General features: G+C 43.3%; 1 protein-coding gene across 1 annotated transcript in view; it reads right to left on the bottom strand.

Annotated features, from left to right (window-relative positions):
- DNAH11 (dynein axonemal heavy chain 11) overlaps positions 1 to 17,520 on the bottom strand; it is a 4,227,155-nt gene that overhangs the window by 2,796,886 nt on the left and 1,412,749 nt on the right. The window contains exon 18 of the mRNA XM_069648254.1: positions 2,644 to 2,866. Within this exon, the coding sequence (XP_069504355.1) occupies positions 2,644 to 2,866 (223 nt within the window). The remainder of the gene's footprint in view (positions 1 to 2,643; positions 2,867 to 17,520) is intronic.

Here is a 17,520-nt window from a genome sequence, read left to right on the forward strand (position 1 = left end):
TTGTTTCCTTTTAGATCAATAAATCCAAGTTACATTGATTATCATGTTCTCTTTCACATGGCAGCAAACATGTACAAGTACCATTTATCCTTCTTTGGAGCCTACAAGCAAAATATGTTTTCTTAGAGACAAATAACGTGTGTATTTCCTTTGTCGTTTGTTGTGTCTATTAACCATTAACGACTTGCTTTCTCAGTGTAAAATACTTTTCTGATATTGTATCATTTAATGGAAAGCATTACATTTAATCACATACTATCGTACAATTGGAGGGAAGGTGGTGATAGAACAGGGTTGGTGGGAACAACGACACTGAGCATGGATGCATAGCGGTGGAGATAGACCAGCAGGTGGTGGGAGGAGTGGAGTGGCGTGTAGGGATCCATGCTGAGGAAAGGTGCTGAGTGGGGCATGCGAATTGGAGGGTGAGCTGCAGCTCTGAAGGGGAGATAGTGTGAGGCATTAAAGTGTTTCGATAAATCACTGCACCGATCATGCATGGTAATGCAACAAGCAATATCATGGTTTTGAATCATGCTGTGTCCCTGGCTTCAATCAAGAACTCAATTCAAATGAAAGGCATTGTCTCATGGAGGGTCATTGACAATTCATTGAGGTATCACAGAACATTGTTTCATTATTTGTGTTCAAGCTTAACTAAGCTGTGCCCATCTGTCATTGTTCAGTGATGGAGAAAACAAGGTCATGTGTAGGCCAGAAGAGACGATGCAGGATGTGGAAATCTATGCATCTGTAGTATGGGGTACACGCCTGTATAATTCAGTCAAATTGCAGCTCCAGGACTAAACGTGTCATACCTACAGGTTAAACCTGTAATTTCATTTTGATCTACTATGTTTGCAATAGAACGAATCAAGTTAAACTGTGGATTGAAGGACAATGGGCAGTTAGTGTTTCATGGCATTACACTTGCATCTCATTTTCAAAGTTAACTATACTTGATTTGTTTTGCGGTCTTCATACTTCTCTGGAATATCTTCACTTTAGTAATACAAAGTGATGAAACGTTGTTTAAATTCTGCAGCATCAGTATACCATGAAAGGTAGTAATTGAAACGAATCTTTTTGATGGAGCCCTGAATATAGCATTTATGAAACTGGAACGCTCACTCTCTCTGACGTCTCTCTGTCAGCTTTTGAGCTTTCTTTCGGTTGGAACTATTCGGGACAAAATGTTTAGAAACTGCTTAATATTTGCTATTTGCATGTATTTCTGGTGTGCTTGAGAGCTTTCTTGGGGAGAGGAAATATTTCAAAACGCGCTTAATTTTCTGTCCCTCGTTTTGCGTGGGTAATGAACGTAATAGCATCACCTTTGACCCACCCAAAGAGAGCATTTACAAAACAAATCTAGAAAATTGAGCACTTTCGATGTAAACTGAATATTGGGGAAATTGCTAAGCAAAAAGACGAACCTATTCAGTTTCAGTGCATGGCATGTTATTTTGAGGCCTTAACCATAATCAGAAACATTTATGTTTTCACTTCTGAGACAGTAGCTTGATAATACACCCTTCTCAACTCGGAATGGTTGTGTTCATTCTATAACGTTGCAAAGCAACTGCATTTTTACTTGAAGCATATAACTTTCCTGGCGCAACATGGACAACTTCAGTCGTATGTCATTATGTATATGTTGTATATTAGGCTGTCGTTATTGCCCAAAAAGCAGTCGTTTCAAAATCCATGGTTTTCGGAATGATTCCTGTTCATAATTCACGCTTAGGACATAATTCCCATTAATTACAGTTCTCTCGAAGTGGGGATGCAGGAACATATTTTTCGCATACACTATTCCAAATATACATAACGTACAATGTATAAAATGGGCCAATACTATAGCCTCTGTGGTGTTCTTAAGATATTTGCCAACATACATAACGTGCAATGTATAAAATGGGCCAATACTATAGCCTCTGTGGTGTTCTGAAGATATTTGCCAACATACATAACGTGCAATGTATACAATGGGCCAATACTATAGCCTCTGTGGCGTTCTGAAGATATTTGCAAATCACTCGAACTTGGGCATGACAGTTGATCATCATGTCACCAGAGCCTATTCATGGAATTGTAGGACCATGATACAGGGTTATTGGGAATGACTGGTGGTACCTATAACACATACATAAGGGCTGATTCATAGGGCCTCATTACGACACTGGCGGCCCCGTAATGAAGGGTGCCGGTACGGGACTGGCACCCTTCATTACGGGATGCCTGATTACGAGGTTCCCTAGTGGGACCTGGAACAGACGTCTAGTAAAACCGGACATCCTTTCCGGGTCCCGCGAGGGGACCAAGGAGCTCATAACGGGCCCATTATTAACAGCCCCATTATTAGCTCCATTCCCATTCCCATTGAGCCCTATGGGGGCTCAGATGGGAATGGGGAATGGTTCTGTGCGTGAGGAATTACCGGGTCTTCCAAGGTCGGAATGACCCAGTAATTCCTCATTCACAGACCCCGGTATTGGAGCCCGGTATGGAGGCAGCCATGGTGCTAATAGCACCATGGCTACCGCCATGCTCCTAATGAGGCCCATAGAATCATTTTATAATGGCGCAAGCCCATTGGAAAAGGCTCCAAGAATCGGCCCCATACACTTTGCAAAGACTCACCTCGACTTGAGTGTAAACGTGTTCAGGTAGCTTTTGTCCATATGCTTCTAGCAAGGCAATGGTTTCCTTTAGAGGCTCAAAGAGCTTGTCTGTGGCTGACTGCCGGTCCCTCACAGCCAGCAGATGCCCCATGATCTCAACCAGTCCATTCAAATCTCCATCATGCACCTGCTTCTGGAGGCCTGAATCCGTAAACTTTATAAAGTGTTCAAGTTCAGCCAAACTGTGAAAGTAGAAATACAAATGAAGGAAATTCAATTTTCTTTTTACTATTTTCTTTCATGCATGTTGAATCCAAAACATATCCCTCGCTTACTTTGTAATGCATTTGACATGGGTTTAATAAGAAACTAACATTATCTTTAGAATTGTTGTGTCTATCCATATTAGTGTTCAGGAGAAAACAACTTTAAATAATTACATGTATATTGTGGGTCTAGGCGGGCTCTCAAAACAACCGTACAGTCTTCATTATAAAACACTTAGGTGAAAACAAGAGTTTCTAAATATTTTAATGGTGTGCATTCGAATTCGAGATGCTCTAGTTAAGAACGGCATTGGAAATATTGTTATTTTCTTCTGACTGGAAACCGTTTTCTCAGCAAACATTTACAGTGAGAAAAAACCCTCGTAAAAATGTCAGCCATATGGCTATACTTCATTGTGGTTTAAGTGAGCCTTATTACAATCTTTCTATTGCTAGTCAGTACTCTAGCCGAATACTCTTAACCTTTATATATAGCAACATTTGTTTAACTGTTGATCATTAAGTGGTTTTGTAGTCAATGGATTACTGCATTTTGCTGTAGATATAATGAATTTATATCTGTACATGATATACTTCAATAAAAACTATAAAACAAAAAAAAAAAAAATGTCAGCCATAGGCATTGAACTGAATATATAAAATGTCCATCATCGAAATGGCCGCTGAGCATGAAATAATCTGAAAAGAAGGTTTTGGCTCCCTCTATTTTTTAAATCGTGGTCCCTGCATATCTGCATTAATTCACAATATATACATAAAGATTGTGTGATTGAGAAAAGAGTGCAGGCATGCGATAACTAACAACATATGCAGCAAATCGCTTTCTAGACTTTATTGTACACAACACGCATAGTTACAAAATTCGGGGCTGTTTTTCCAAAATAAAAATCCAACACCTGAAAACAAAATAATAAAAAGTTACCCATTGAGACTGCTGATGAAGCTGGGGAATTGTTGAATGGATATAGTGATATATATAGTGACTTATATTTTACAAAGAAGTAATTAACATGGCTAACTATGAAATTCCATTGCAGCTCCCATTGTCCCACAATGTGTTGCTCCTCCTGTTAGAGTTAACAAACAGAATGCGCTTGCTGCACGTGATATGCAACTAATCAAATCTTGAATAAAGGCAGGTCGTTTATGGGCCTGCTCGTACTTTGATGCGATCAGCACTTTGTGCCATCATTGCACAAATGCTTTGTAAAAAGTCTTCTGGAAAATGATAGTAGACATGGATTTAGAAGCCCTGCCAAGGACCATGTTATGTTATGTTATGTTATGTTGTTACGTTATGTTATTGGGCATTTGTATAATGTATTTCTTTTTTTTCTTTAATTATTTGTTGTGTAATAGCCATTTTTTTTTTACTTTTAACATTTAACAAATACATACGTTTATAAGTAAAAAAATAGGACAATATACACAATCACATTTGTGCATAACGAATCATAGCATTCATATGTTTAAAGACATAAGAAAAGAAGTTAAAACATAAACCACCATAAGAAAAGAGAAGCGAAACTCATAATACATTACATAATGTAAATTAATAAAAATGAAAAAAGCTTCTTAATCACACCTCTTTTCCCCAACCATGAAATTATCAATTTACCATCAATTTAAGTTCTTTCAGAATGCTAGCCACCTCTACAGACAGGAAGCTCTCATTGCCTGAAGATAATCTACACCAAAACTCATCGGTGTTTAACCAGCTTGCATCATGGACAAACCTACTGAGTCTTTGGGACCTCACATTCCATGTGCCAGTGCAATTAGATAATAGATGTTTAATTGACATTCTTTGTTGTCACACTTGTCACAGATGGCACTAGTCGCCCCTTCCTTGTCTCCAGTGGACAATATCTCTAGAGTAGGAAGTAGGTTTAGTCGAAATCTCAGAAAAGACATTCTTATATATGGGTCAGATGATTTTTTTAAGTAGGCAGGCAGAACCGCCAGTCGTTTTTCCATCGCTGTGAAAGAGGCTGATCGCTTAACCTTCTTCATACTGTCTATCATGCCTATCCAATCACACTGTTTCATCTTTTCTTTAACTTTTAAGGAATTTTGAACAAGGAGATCAGCACAACAGTCAGACCTAGTCAATATCTCACAGCATTTTAGCTTAAATTTAACCAGAAACCCATTATTCACACGCTGCATTGAGAGAGACACATTCTTATACAAAGAGCTCTTTTCGGAAGGTCTAAGATTAGTCTATAGAGTGAGATCCACTTCCACTCCATCCATGATCTAAGGGATGAAAGGCCTAGTTCGTATCTGAGGCAGATTATTGGGACACAATCAGTTAAACCCAGAGTTCACTTCCACAGCTTGGCTTCTATTATATCCCATGCCAAATCCATAGATATTGAATTATAATCCAAACCAAACAGAATTATAGGAACTACGTTTCCTATATAGAAACTCACAAGCGGCAATATAGGAAATGTGCAGAATTTAGATTGAATTATTTTCATTTGTGCTCCCAATTTCAGAATTTTTAGGTCAATAGATAGAAAAAGACTACTCTTCGTTGGGAAAGATTTAATTAAGGCTCCCAAGTAAGTTAATTCAGACACAATCTCTATCGGTAGCTGGTCCATTTCCAGGTACAGGTCTTAACTACCTTTCACGGATGTTTGAATATCAGTATGTTGGACTTTGTGGGATTGATGGATACATTATTACTTCGAGCATAGATCTCCAGTGTGGACAGAAGACGCTGCAGCCCAACTTGGGAATGATCTAGGACTACAACATCATCCGCATAAGATAATCAATTAACTTTTGTATTTCCATACTATTAGGCCTATCTCCTGCGGCCATCTGGATAAGTCCGCCATAAAGAGAATAAATAGAAGGGGAGCTATCAGACATCACTGACAAACTCCTCTTTCAATCCTGATAGGGCTTGACAGTAGCCCAGATCTAGATAACCTCACATGCATGGATTTATCGTGATGTAGCTCTCTCAGGATCGATAGTTGGCATGGAGGGACCCCGCAGGCATCCAATTTCTTCCACAATAAGTTCCTGTTAATTGTGTTGAACACCTGTGAGAGGTCGATCCATGACCCAAAAAGGGGAGGGCCACCCTTTTGGAGAGAGTTTGCACTTAGGCAGCTAGGAACTAAGCCATTAAGTGATGTTGATAATCCCTTCCTAAAGCCTGTTTGCTGCCTCAGTATATTCCTTTGGTTTTAGCCCAGGTTTCCAACTGCCCCAATATGAGGCTGACAAAGATTTTACTGTTAGCATCTAAGAGGGAGATTGGACGATAATTTGAAGCCAGTAATCGGTCACCCTTCTTGTAAATTGTTGTGACAATGGACTGTTTCCACGTTTCTGGCAATGCCTTCAGGAAAATTATGTTGTCAAATAGTTGTTTTAACACCCACGCCCAAGTCAGTGGGTCCCTTTTGAGAATCTAGTTACTAAGGCCATTCGGGCCCACCGCTCAGGAGGAGGATGATTTACTTATCAACAATTCGAGGTCTGAATTAGTGAAAGAAAGTGACCACTTAGATATTGTTTTGTTTCTCTCAGAGATTGATGTATCCAAAGAACCATAAACCTTCAAGACCTTCAAGAAATGATCAATCCAGACCTGTTCTTGTATAATCGAATCCCTTTTCTGAACCAGAGAGTCGTTATTCATTCTAACCATTGTCCAAATGTTTCTGGAGTTTCTAAGAGAAAGCACACAAATCATTCTTTCCCCATCTTGCTGGAATCCAAGATGCCTATGTGAGCAAAGCTAATTTCTGTAGTTATTATTGAGGATTCTAACACCTTCTCTGTAGGACTCTAAATCCCGGTGAGATCTCCTTAACATCCCTCTTTGCTGTTTTAGCTTTTTCTTTTGTTCTATAAACATTGTAAGTATGTTTGTGGATCTTGTGTGGTTTCTGAATGTGAGCATCTGATGAGGTCAATTTAGAAAGAAAAGAGAGAAAAACCCCAGGGTTACAATGTTCCGACAATTGTTGGTCAGAGAGTTGATCAACCACTGCGTTCAATTCATGATTGAGCACTTTCCCCCCTCTATCAAATTTCCTAATGTAGTTCCTTGCCCGGTTGGTAAAAAATTTATGATAATAAAAAGGTACCACTACATCACCTTCAAAGCACAGGGTTTCCTTTAGCATTGCATGATCATCACTCTTTCCCTCACCTATTTGAAATCTTAAACAACTGTCAAAAATGTTTCTGCAGGCAAAAAGATAATCAATTGTTAAGAACGATGTTCCCCTGTGCCAGGTCGGTGCATTCGGAATGTCCCCCCAAATATTACCATTAAACAAACAGAGATCCCAATAGCGCATAAAGTCTACCCAGGTTGTACCATTGCTACTTTTAGGATGGGAATTTCCTGAAAATTGATCAAATGTAGAGATACATTGAGATCTCCAGCAATAAGTATTTCATCTGCTGGATATTGCGAGGAACACTCCACTAGACAGTCTGAGAGAGATTGCAGGAACTCATTTAAAGGGTAAACATTGGGTTCCAATACAAATTTGCAACTATCCAACTCGGTACCACTTTGATGCCTCTTTTCGTTATTCTCACCATCGAAATGCCCTGATAGAATTCTTGAGGCATTAAAAGCATCATTGCTACAAGCCATAAACAGACCCCCTGTTGGTCTACCATCCGCCGAGCCCTGTGCCAACTGTTGGAAAGTCAAAAACCCATCAAACCCCACCAAACTGGTTATCCAAGTCTCCTGGAACAAAAATAAATCAAAAGTCTTAAATATTTGGGTTTTCCTGGGTTCTTCAGAAAAAGAGGCATATCCTCTGGCATTCCATGACAGTACATTAATCTGAGTCTTTACTAGAGCTTCTGCTGAGTCATGCCCATTTTCAGGAAGACTTGTGAGATTATCTAAGGAACCATTTCCCACATGTTCGGTCGGATTGGAACATTTCCCTCCTTACTTTTCGCAACCAATGCTTGTTCTTGATTCTGAAGGTTCAATTATTGTAAAGTTGTTGATACAGGGCAGACCTGTGAGATCCTCAATCCCCTTTGGTCCTATGCCCCGGCCTCACCTGGGATTAAATCCAAGCCGAGTCTTGATTTTAACACCACTTCAGCAGTGTTTGTGTCGGAATCAAAAGGGAGGCTCACAACCTCAATGTCTGCTGTTGTAACGTACTTCAGAGCGGGAATTGTCTTCATTTCTGACAAGATCGTTGAATGATTCAACGGTATCCTGTTTTGCATAACAGGTAATTTTCTTGAGAAAAAAACGTTGAGATCTGAAACTTGTTTGTGCATTCTAGGTCTTTTCTGCGGGTCCATTACCAGGTTGCTATTCCTACTGGGAACTTCTGTTGTATTGTTTGAACCATTCCCATTTTCCAATCCAACGACAGCCTGTTGCACTTGTGGATTAATTTCATTCCTTAGGCGGGAAAGACCTTCACACCATCTGTTATTCACATCCCCTGTTTGAGATTTGTCCTCTTTATTGATGACAATGGGGACCTTCCCCAAAGTTTCAGAATCTCCACTTTTAGTCTTTTTCAGAAAGATGGGGGCAATTTTTACCAGGGGCTTGACAGGTTTGCCTTTTCGTTTGGCTATTAGGAAAATTGGAGCAATTTTCTTTGGTGGGTCAATTGATTCCCTTTGACTCCCTACTGTTGGTTTCACTATTTCCCCATTTCCAGTAAGCTTATGATCCTTAGGACCTTTTGATTTAGGAATCTTCTTCCCCTTTTTTCCTTGGCCAATTGTGGGTTCCTTGTCTTTCTGCATGTTTTCTTCCTTACTCAGACCTTCCTTTGATTTTTGGAAGAATCGATTGGAATCAGTCTGATGGTTCCTCTTCCGTTTGCCTTGATTACTATTGGGCAAGTTAGGGATTTCATTTGTTGCTCTCGCCCTTTTTTTTCTTCTCTTTTTAGATTTTCCATTCAGTTTCTTTTTCTTGGGCACTTCCATATCCAAGCCCGAAGATGATATATTTATTAACTGCCCCTTCTCCAGATCTTCCTGAGGGGACTGAAGGTCTACCACAAGAGCCAACTGTATAAACTCCTCCATCACAGAAGCTGATAAGGGACGATCATTTAAAATCGGATCTAAAGTGGCATTGGGGGAAATTACTTTACTTCTTCCCTCTGCACTTTGGTCAGGGAGTTCCGCTTTCTCTAATAGAATCACCAAGTCCTTTTTTAAATCCCCACACAATTCTGTCAAGTGCTTCATTTTTGCTGATTGCTCTTTAGTTTCTTTACAGAGTTCAATCAAAGATTCACCCATTATTTCATTAATAGCAGATTTTAGGGCCACCATAGTCATTTCATTTATCTCCAGGTCCTTTGTGACCTCCAACAATATGCCTGTATGCTGTTGAACTTCTATTTTTAAATGTTCAAAAACCTTGACCAAAGAATTTAGGACACAGTTTAGGGCTGTTATTGTGGGAGGCACGAGTTCCTGAGATACATAAACTGGTTGTTGATTACACATCATTTGAGGGTTAGTTGTCACAATGGTGGGCTTTTGGTGAGGAAGTCCTTTTCCCTGTTCCAGACCCTTTTCTCCTCGAGTCCTATTTGAGTCATGCAATACATTTCCTGGAAAGACCATTTCCAACTCAAGAAGAACTTCATCTCTTGGTTTACTGAGATTAAGAGTGGATTGAATTTGGGAGTCCTCGGGTTGTACAGATACTGCCCCCTGGTTGGGAAGATCATCTGCAGTACAATTCATCGCTGACTCTGTTGGTACCACAATATGATTTAGGATCACATTCTTCCTGGTGGTCGTCGTCCTTAACGTGTAGTCGAGATTTCCTTGATGTAGGGCCCAGATGGGATGATTCAGCAGAGTCAATTCACCCAGTTCCTGTCTGGCCACTGCCGACATTTTCTGGATACCAGATCCCGTTGGAGACAAGTTATCTGATGGATTGATGCTAGGAGGAGAGAGAAATACACTCCTCCGACTTATACTGCTTAAAGAGACTTGAACTTGTCCCCCCATCCCTGAGTCGTCCTGCCAACCTCATTAGCATTGTTCAGGATGTTACAGCTGGCTTGCACTCCCTGGGAGGCACTTTGAAGATCATACATTTGGAGAGAGGCGTAGGTAACCTCAATACTTGGGTCAAAGGCCACCAGCCCGCAGTCCCCAAGTTAGATGTTCTGTAGGGGGAGGTTAACCAGGTAAAAGAAAACTTGCTTTACAACTGCTTCTCTTTCCAAAGCAAAGATCTCGGGTCAAAGGCAGGAGGCTAACAGTCCCCGAGTCTAGGTACAGAGATTTAGGCACTAAAGCATTGATAGGTCATACACAGTGACCACAAAGGCGTACAAACCTTAGTTCCCAACAACTCTTGAAAACACTGCTACTCCTTGTTCAAGAGACTGTTGCATTGGCGTGAAATGACTGGCCCCTTCACTCCAAACACACGCCAATACCACTGCAGGGGGCTGTAGATGGGAGAGCGGAACATATTTAGAAACCCCTCCCCTTTCTCTTCCTTTATAGATTCAAATGAGTGGTTTCACGGGTTTAAAGAAACACTACCCACTCATTTAGCAATTTGATGAAAGCACGATTTGACTCCTTAAAGCCTCAAGATATACTTAGCAGATCAAGTTCTTCCACAGCAGATAGGTAAAATATGAATACTGTCCCTCAAAGATTGCCCTGAGATTCAATCGAGCCGCAACTGGCTATATCGGGTCAAGGACAGTAACTCCCCACTGTTGGCAAATATTTACAGGTGCATGGAAGTTGCGCCACTACAGGGACGGATGTAGAATTACCATTGTTTTCCTTAGGAGATTTCCACGCTCAGTTCAGTGTGCGCTCCACCGCAGTCCGCCATCCCGGATGTGCACGGACTGCACAAACTGCTCCTTCCACTCGACTCCACTCCGCGAGATTCAGGGCTTTTTGATAGCTCCTCCTTTTTCCACCAGCAGCGTGAAAAGACTCTGCTTGCTGCACAGACTGCTCCGTCCACTCGACTCCACTCCGCTTCGCTCCGCGAGATTCAGGGATTTTTGATAGCTCCTCCTTTTTCCACCAGCAGCGTGAAAAGACTCTGCTTGCTGCACAGACTGCTCCTTCCACTTGACTCCACTCTGCTTCGCTGTATAATGTCTTTCACTATAGGTATGATCTCAACACACTGTGGATTGAATGCGCTCGGCGACCGTAGTCCAGTTTAGTGGAAAAAGTAGGGTGGTAAGTAGTGCATGTTTGCACTTAGTATGTGTGCAGCTAGACAGAAATGTGAGGTGGGTAGCTGCATTATAACGCTATGAGTTGTGTGAGACCAGTAGTATGTGTGCAGCTAGTCTGAAATTGTCTTGGGTAGCTGCATTAGTGCATAAGTGGTGTTTATATATGACATTATGTGTGCAGCTAGGCTGACTTTTTCGTGGGGTATAGATGCGTTCTAAAGGCAGTTGAGGGGTGCATGGTGGTGTTTAATTATGTGTCCAGGTAGGCCGAAGTTAATCATGAGGGATAGCTGCATTCTATTATTTTTTTGGTGCAGAGGAGAGAGTCAGAATATGGGTTGGTATGTGTGAGTGTCTGGCCAGTTTGAAGAGGTGCCATGTTCCTGATTACCTTGCTGTGCCTGAAGATAAGTGTTTCTCCCTATTATAGGGGCTTGGTGCTTTCATTTTCCAGGAACTTCTCGGTTTGGTGTGGACTCAATTCTGTTTCGCCAAGCATGGCCGTATCTCTCCCTGGCTTAACAATTTCATCACCATTGAGACTGGCTGTTTCCCAAGCCTGATGTACCAGGTTATTAGCTTCACTATGTTTGGAGTGCTGGGTGTTTGGAGTTTTTTCCACATTAAGGTCCTTATTACAAGTAGTAGAAGGTGAGTAGTGTGCCTTTGATATTGTCAATCATGCTATCCTGCTCAACTGTCTCCGTGATAACCTGGGTATCACTGATCAGGCCCTGGCCTGGCTGACCTCTCTCCTCTATGATCGACCCTCCCAGGCCCAACTTGGGTCCTTCCTCTGCTCTATCTCACTCTCTACCTGTGGTGTTTCCCATGGGTCTAACCTCTCTCCCTGGCTGTACAACCAATACCTAGCACCCCTTGCCCACTGCATTGCCGTTCTCTGCTCCAATATTCAGTGCTATGCGGATGACACTCAGCTCGTTTACAGACTTCCCTCTGCCACCTCTTTGCCTTCTCTCATCTCTGGCTGTCTGTCTGCTATACAGGATTGGTGTGCTGCTAATGATCTCTGCCTTAATGCCAGTAAGACTGAGATTCTCCTCATCGGCACACTTGCACTCTCCTTTCCTGTTACTCTCTGGCCTGCCTCCTTTGGCCCTCTCCTGCTTCCACCTGTGATGCTAAGAACCTCAGTGACATCTTCGACTCCACACTCTAATTTTCTCCTCACATCTCTGATGTCTTTAATAAATCAAACTACCAACTGCACCTCCTCATAGGTATTCTCCCTTACCTCACCTTCCCCCAGAATCTTACAATCGCTAGAGCTCTGGTTCTCTCCAGGCTGGACTATTGGGGGTAGATCTCTTTTCCCGGATGGGGCCTCCCTCTGGAACAGCCTCTCTGCCACCCTGAAGCATGAGGTGAGCTATCTCCGGTTCGGGAAGCAGATCAAGACCATCCTCTTTGCTTCTGCTTTCGCTCTTCCTCTCCCCTGCTTATCTGTCTTCTTTGGCACTGTGCACCTGGCTACCCTCTGATTTCGGGCCCAGGTACCTCCCCACCCAACCACACACCCACACTGCTTCCTGGCAACACTTGCAATTGGGTCTGCATTCTGTAACCTTACATCCCCCTTCCTTGCACGTATTAGATACCCCTTGTCTGCTTTTTAATACCCCTTGTCTGTGCTTTAAACCTTGCACTTCCCACCTTGCTGGCTGCACTACCGTTTGTTGTTTTTATCCGTTGCTCAGCACTTTCCACCTCAACCCTCTCCCCTCTCCCCTGCACTGTCCCCCTTCCCTCTCCCCTGCACTTGTGCGTTCTCAATGTCACTGGGCCTAGTAAGATTGTTGTTTTGTCCTCCCTTGTTCCCCTTCCTTGCCTCGTTGCGCTATGAAACACTTGTGTATGTGCACAATACAAATTAAATATATCATATCATATTTCATATCAAGTAGGGTAAGTAGTAAAAGGTAGTAAAATGTGGGCTATTTGGCAATTCTACAGGTTTTAATCGTATGATACTACTAATAGTAAGGCCCTTAATGGCATAAGATTTCATAATATGGTTCTTGGCAGTGCTTCTAAGTCTACGCCTACCATCATCTTCCATATTCCGTTTTGCTATACATGTACACCCTCATGGTGCAATGTGATCATTGTATCACAATAGGAACAGGCTCATACATTATCAGAGGACTTCAGGTGATGCCATTCCTTGGCTTCATTCAGACACCGCTGGTCCTTCTGTAATCTGTGGATCCATTCCTGTTGGCTCATCAAGAGATCAAAAGAAGGTGCCCAATGCTTCCTCCAATACATTGGACATCCACTTGTTCAATAACGGTCCAATGTATTTCGTCTGCTGTGTGTCTGGTCAACTTACGGCACATTTGATTACTTGTTTATTATGAATGTTTTGTGTTCAGTGATACTTATTTTAACTAGTCTGAGACACAGTGACCTCACAGCCATTACTACATGGACCTGGAAATGCCACCCCAGGTTCTCAAAACCAGTGATATCCCCATACTAAGTCACTAGCTCGTTTTTGAAAAGCCAGTAGACAGAAAGTACAACTACCAGAATTTCCCCCTTCATCAGAGTGAAACCTTGACGAGAACCGAAAGGGTCAACTTTGGATTCAGAGTAAGCAAGACAGGTGAGAATCCCTAACCAGGTCCAAGAAGAAATGTAGAACTCTGGGGAACAAGTCACAGGCCCAGCTAACCTGCGTTCTATCAAGAGAAGTAATGGAAAACGACTAAATCTACCATAATCCCCTGTTCCTCAGAAGGAAACCTAAACCAGTCTAGGATAACATATTTACAGTTGGGGCCATGAAGACTACATCAAAGAACTAAACCCCCACACATGTGCTTTCAATAGCCCAAAGGGCGCAGTCACGGTGAACTCACAACCCTTATTCATTAATACACAGGGTAGCAGAAAGAAGCACAGCCCCAACCCCTGGAACAACCAGACATTCTGAGGGAACCTTTGTATGGACTCCACCCAACACAAAAGGAACTCTCACCTGAAAGACTAACCTGCTGAAAACAGCAACAAAACAAAACAGCCTCAAGGGGAGGGAAGCCTCCAAAAGCAAATAGGGAAAGAGCAGCAGCTGAAACCCTGCCAGAAGAAAGACCTTTGCAGGTTGCATTACAAGGTGTGGTAGCCCTTTTTAATGCATGTTCCAGGTGGACAAATCCACACTCTACACCTGTCACTGAGCATGCTCAGGCATTTTCCACGAATCTGGCTGCAGTCATGCAGATTACGCCCTATATAAAGTCCAACTCACAGGACAACAATGGAAGGGAATTTGGAGCTGCAGAGCCAGAGATTGGACATGGAGAAGGAGCATTGGAAGAGTCTGGTGGAGCAAGGACAGGAAATGGAGTAAAAGAAGGAAGACAGAGAGAGGTTGCTAGTGAGCAGAAAAGGAAGCTGGGGTTGCAGAGAGTAAGGATGTGGTAGAAAATAAGGAGGGGGAATTGATCAATATGAGAATGAGTGAGTTGGTTGGAGGGGATCTAAAGGAGATGTGGTCAGTGGAGGGAGTGCAAAGGAGATTGACATTTGCAGAGGGGGGTCATATCAAAGGAGTGGAGGAGTTTAGGCAGGAGGAGGATGTAATCAACATTATAGCAGAGGAGGAGGAAGGTATTAAAGAGTGTATAAAGGAGGTTCCTGGAAGAGACTGTCATGACCCTCAGCCCTGATTCCCACTGGCAAGCCCATTGGCCAGGTGGAATCAGGACTCAGATCGCTTATAAGGCCTGGCATCCATTTCTCAGGCCCTCTTGGGGCCAGTCCTGGCGCCTTTGGCGCCAGGCTCATAAACAAAGATAGACATCTGTTTGTGGAACTACTTTTTTAGGCTTTCAGCCAACATGGAGGCATCCACATAGCTTGATTCCGAGAACCAAGCTATGCGGTATAGTGTTTTGGGTGTGGTGGCCTAGGGACTACTTTACCTGGCCTACTTTGCAGTGGCTATTTAAACCACACCTGAATAAGACAACACGCTTCGCGTTACTTTGCTACTAGCAACGTGATGCTCACCGTGTCCAGCTTTCTCACGAGCCTGGTGAATTCCGGACCTGCAGAAAAAACAAAGAACATCGTTAGCAGCAGAATCTTGCCTGTAATCTCCATCCTTCACTGCTCGCAGCTCCTGGGCAGCTCCGTTTGAAGAGTTTGCCGCCCGGATCGAAGGACCTGAAAAAGGGAGAAAGACATTATTAAAGGAGATAGAAGAGACATTACAACCATGAAGCGCTTAGAGACTTACCTGGCTGGTTGATTTTCGACCGGCATAGCTCCGGAACTCCATCCGCGCTGGGAGCACACCGCGACCTACGAAAAAGAGAAAAGCACAGGTCAGTGAAGACAAGACATCGCTGTGCTGCGCAAGGCGCCTCCTTACCGCATCATAGCACTTTTGTGCACCATCGTTTACCGGCAAAAACCAGCCCACCAAGTTCTCCAAGCGGACACTCCGCGCACCTAAGGGTGATAAAAAGAGACATTTTAGAACAGTGAAAAGGCATGCAAGAATAACAACTTCATAAACTCGCAATAAGACCTATCTGAAAGACATTACTAGGGCCGCAGTCAGTGAAGTAACTGGACAGCACACACACACCATAGACAACGCGCCCCTGCCCAGAGAGAAGGACGGTGAGCCCACCAATTCTGACAACCAGGTGAGAAGAGAACCCAGAAGGGCTGCAATCACAAGGGAGGTGGGAAAAACCTACCTTGGTCGTTCAGTCCTAACGTAGACTTCATTTCCAGGCGGAATCCCATCGACACCGAGAACCACACCAGGGAACCATTGAGAAGGGCATTGGGGACCAACTGGCTGGGTGGCGTCCCCGTGGATACCAGGTGAGCGTAACAGAGCGCAAAGCCTAACATACATAATCCACCTGGGCGCCATGGAAACATCGGAAATCGAGCAATTGGCCCAATTGTTGGGGGACCTTCGTGCTGAGGTTCATTCAGCCTGACAATAGACTAATGCACTCCGAAGAGACCTAATAGTGACCAAGGAGTGCACCGACGAAATCAGCAGACAATTCTTGCAATCGCAGGAAGGTCAGACTCCTCTGCCTGGAGGAAATCCACCGATGCAAAATCCTATCTCACCATCTTGTACCTCCACACCAGTACAGATCACGCTGCCTGGAACAGTTCCCCTGGTACCACCAGAAAGGTTTTCGGGCGACCCATGAAAGTATGCTGCATTCATAAATCAGTGTCGCCTTCATTTCCTTTGTCACCCTGGGGCATTTCAAAATGACCAAGCTCGGGTAGCTTTCATCCTATCATACTTGAGTGGAAGTGCAGCAGATTGGTCGGTGCCGTTGGTGACCCATAATGATCCATTGTTAAAGGACTATGGGGGCTTCCAGAGAGAAATGGAAAAACTTTTTGCTCACCATACCCAGGAACAAGCAGTGGATAATGAACTCGTATCTCTCCGGCAGGGGAACCAAGACTTGTTAACATACATTGCAACTTTCAATAGACTGGTTGCTGAAGCAGGTGGCCAGAAAACAAAAGAACCACGTTATTCCATCGAGGCTAACGAGGTGAATTAAAGGACGTCTTGGCCCAGGTAGTTGATCCCCCAAGAGACTGTACCGAATTCATAAATCTGGTCGTGCAGCTGGACCATTGGTTGCAGGACAGAAAAGCAGACCGGTCCAAAGCAGACTCTCGAGTAGTTTATGTTCAGCCTAGAGACAACGCACCATGGGTGCCAGACAACGCCGTAGAACCCATTCAGGTCGGAGGGATAGGACCTCCATTAACAAAACAAGAGCGGGATAAAAGAAGACAACAGCAACTTTGTTTGTATTGTGGAAAATCAGGACTTTTCCTGAAAGACTGCCCGGTAAAACCCCCAAGGAGGACAGTCGGGGCCACAGAAAAGGATGAAGTTAAGGAATCGGAAAACTACCAAGCTCGGCAACCGTAGATGTCAGTTTGTCGAGTGATGAGAAAGAGCCACTGACCTCACACTTTGCGATACCCGTGATCTTAATAAACCACCAACAATCATCAAAGATGCATGCCGTAGAAGCATACATCAACAGCGGAGCAGTTGGGAACTATATAGATCAAGAGTTGGCAGCAGAGATGGGGCTCCCTTTGTGTTCTAGGTCTACCAGGGACAAGGTGACTACCTTGGATGGGACAGAAATTGCCTCCGGACCAGTAACCCAGTGCACATCTGCAGTAACCTTGCTGTGCCAGGATGGACATCAGGAGTGTATTTCGTTCGATCTTATTAAGGCACCTCAGTTCCGGTTGATACTAGGGATGCCATGGTTGGTTGCTCACAACCCTCTGATAGACTGTTGGGGACAGAAATTAACCTTCTCCGGCAACTGCTCCCTGGCC

Source organism: Ambystoma mexicanum, chromosome 2q (genome assembly GCF_040938575.1).
Source record: "Ambystoma mexicanum isolate Mex_15411 chromosome 2q, UKY_AmexF1_1, whole genome shotgun sequence".
NCBI classification, from domain to species: domain Eukaryota; kingdom Metazoa; phylum Chordata; class Amphibia; order Caudata; family Ambystomatidae; genus Ambystoma; species Ambystoma mexicanum.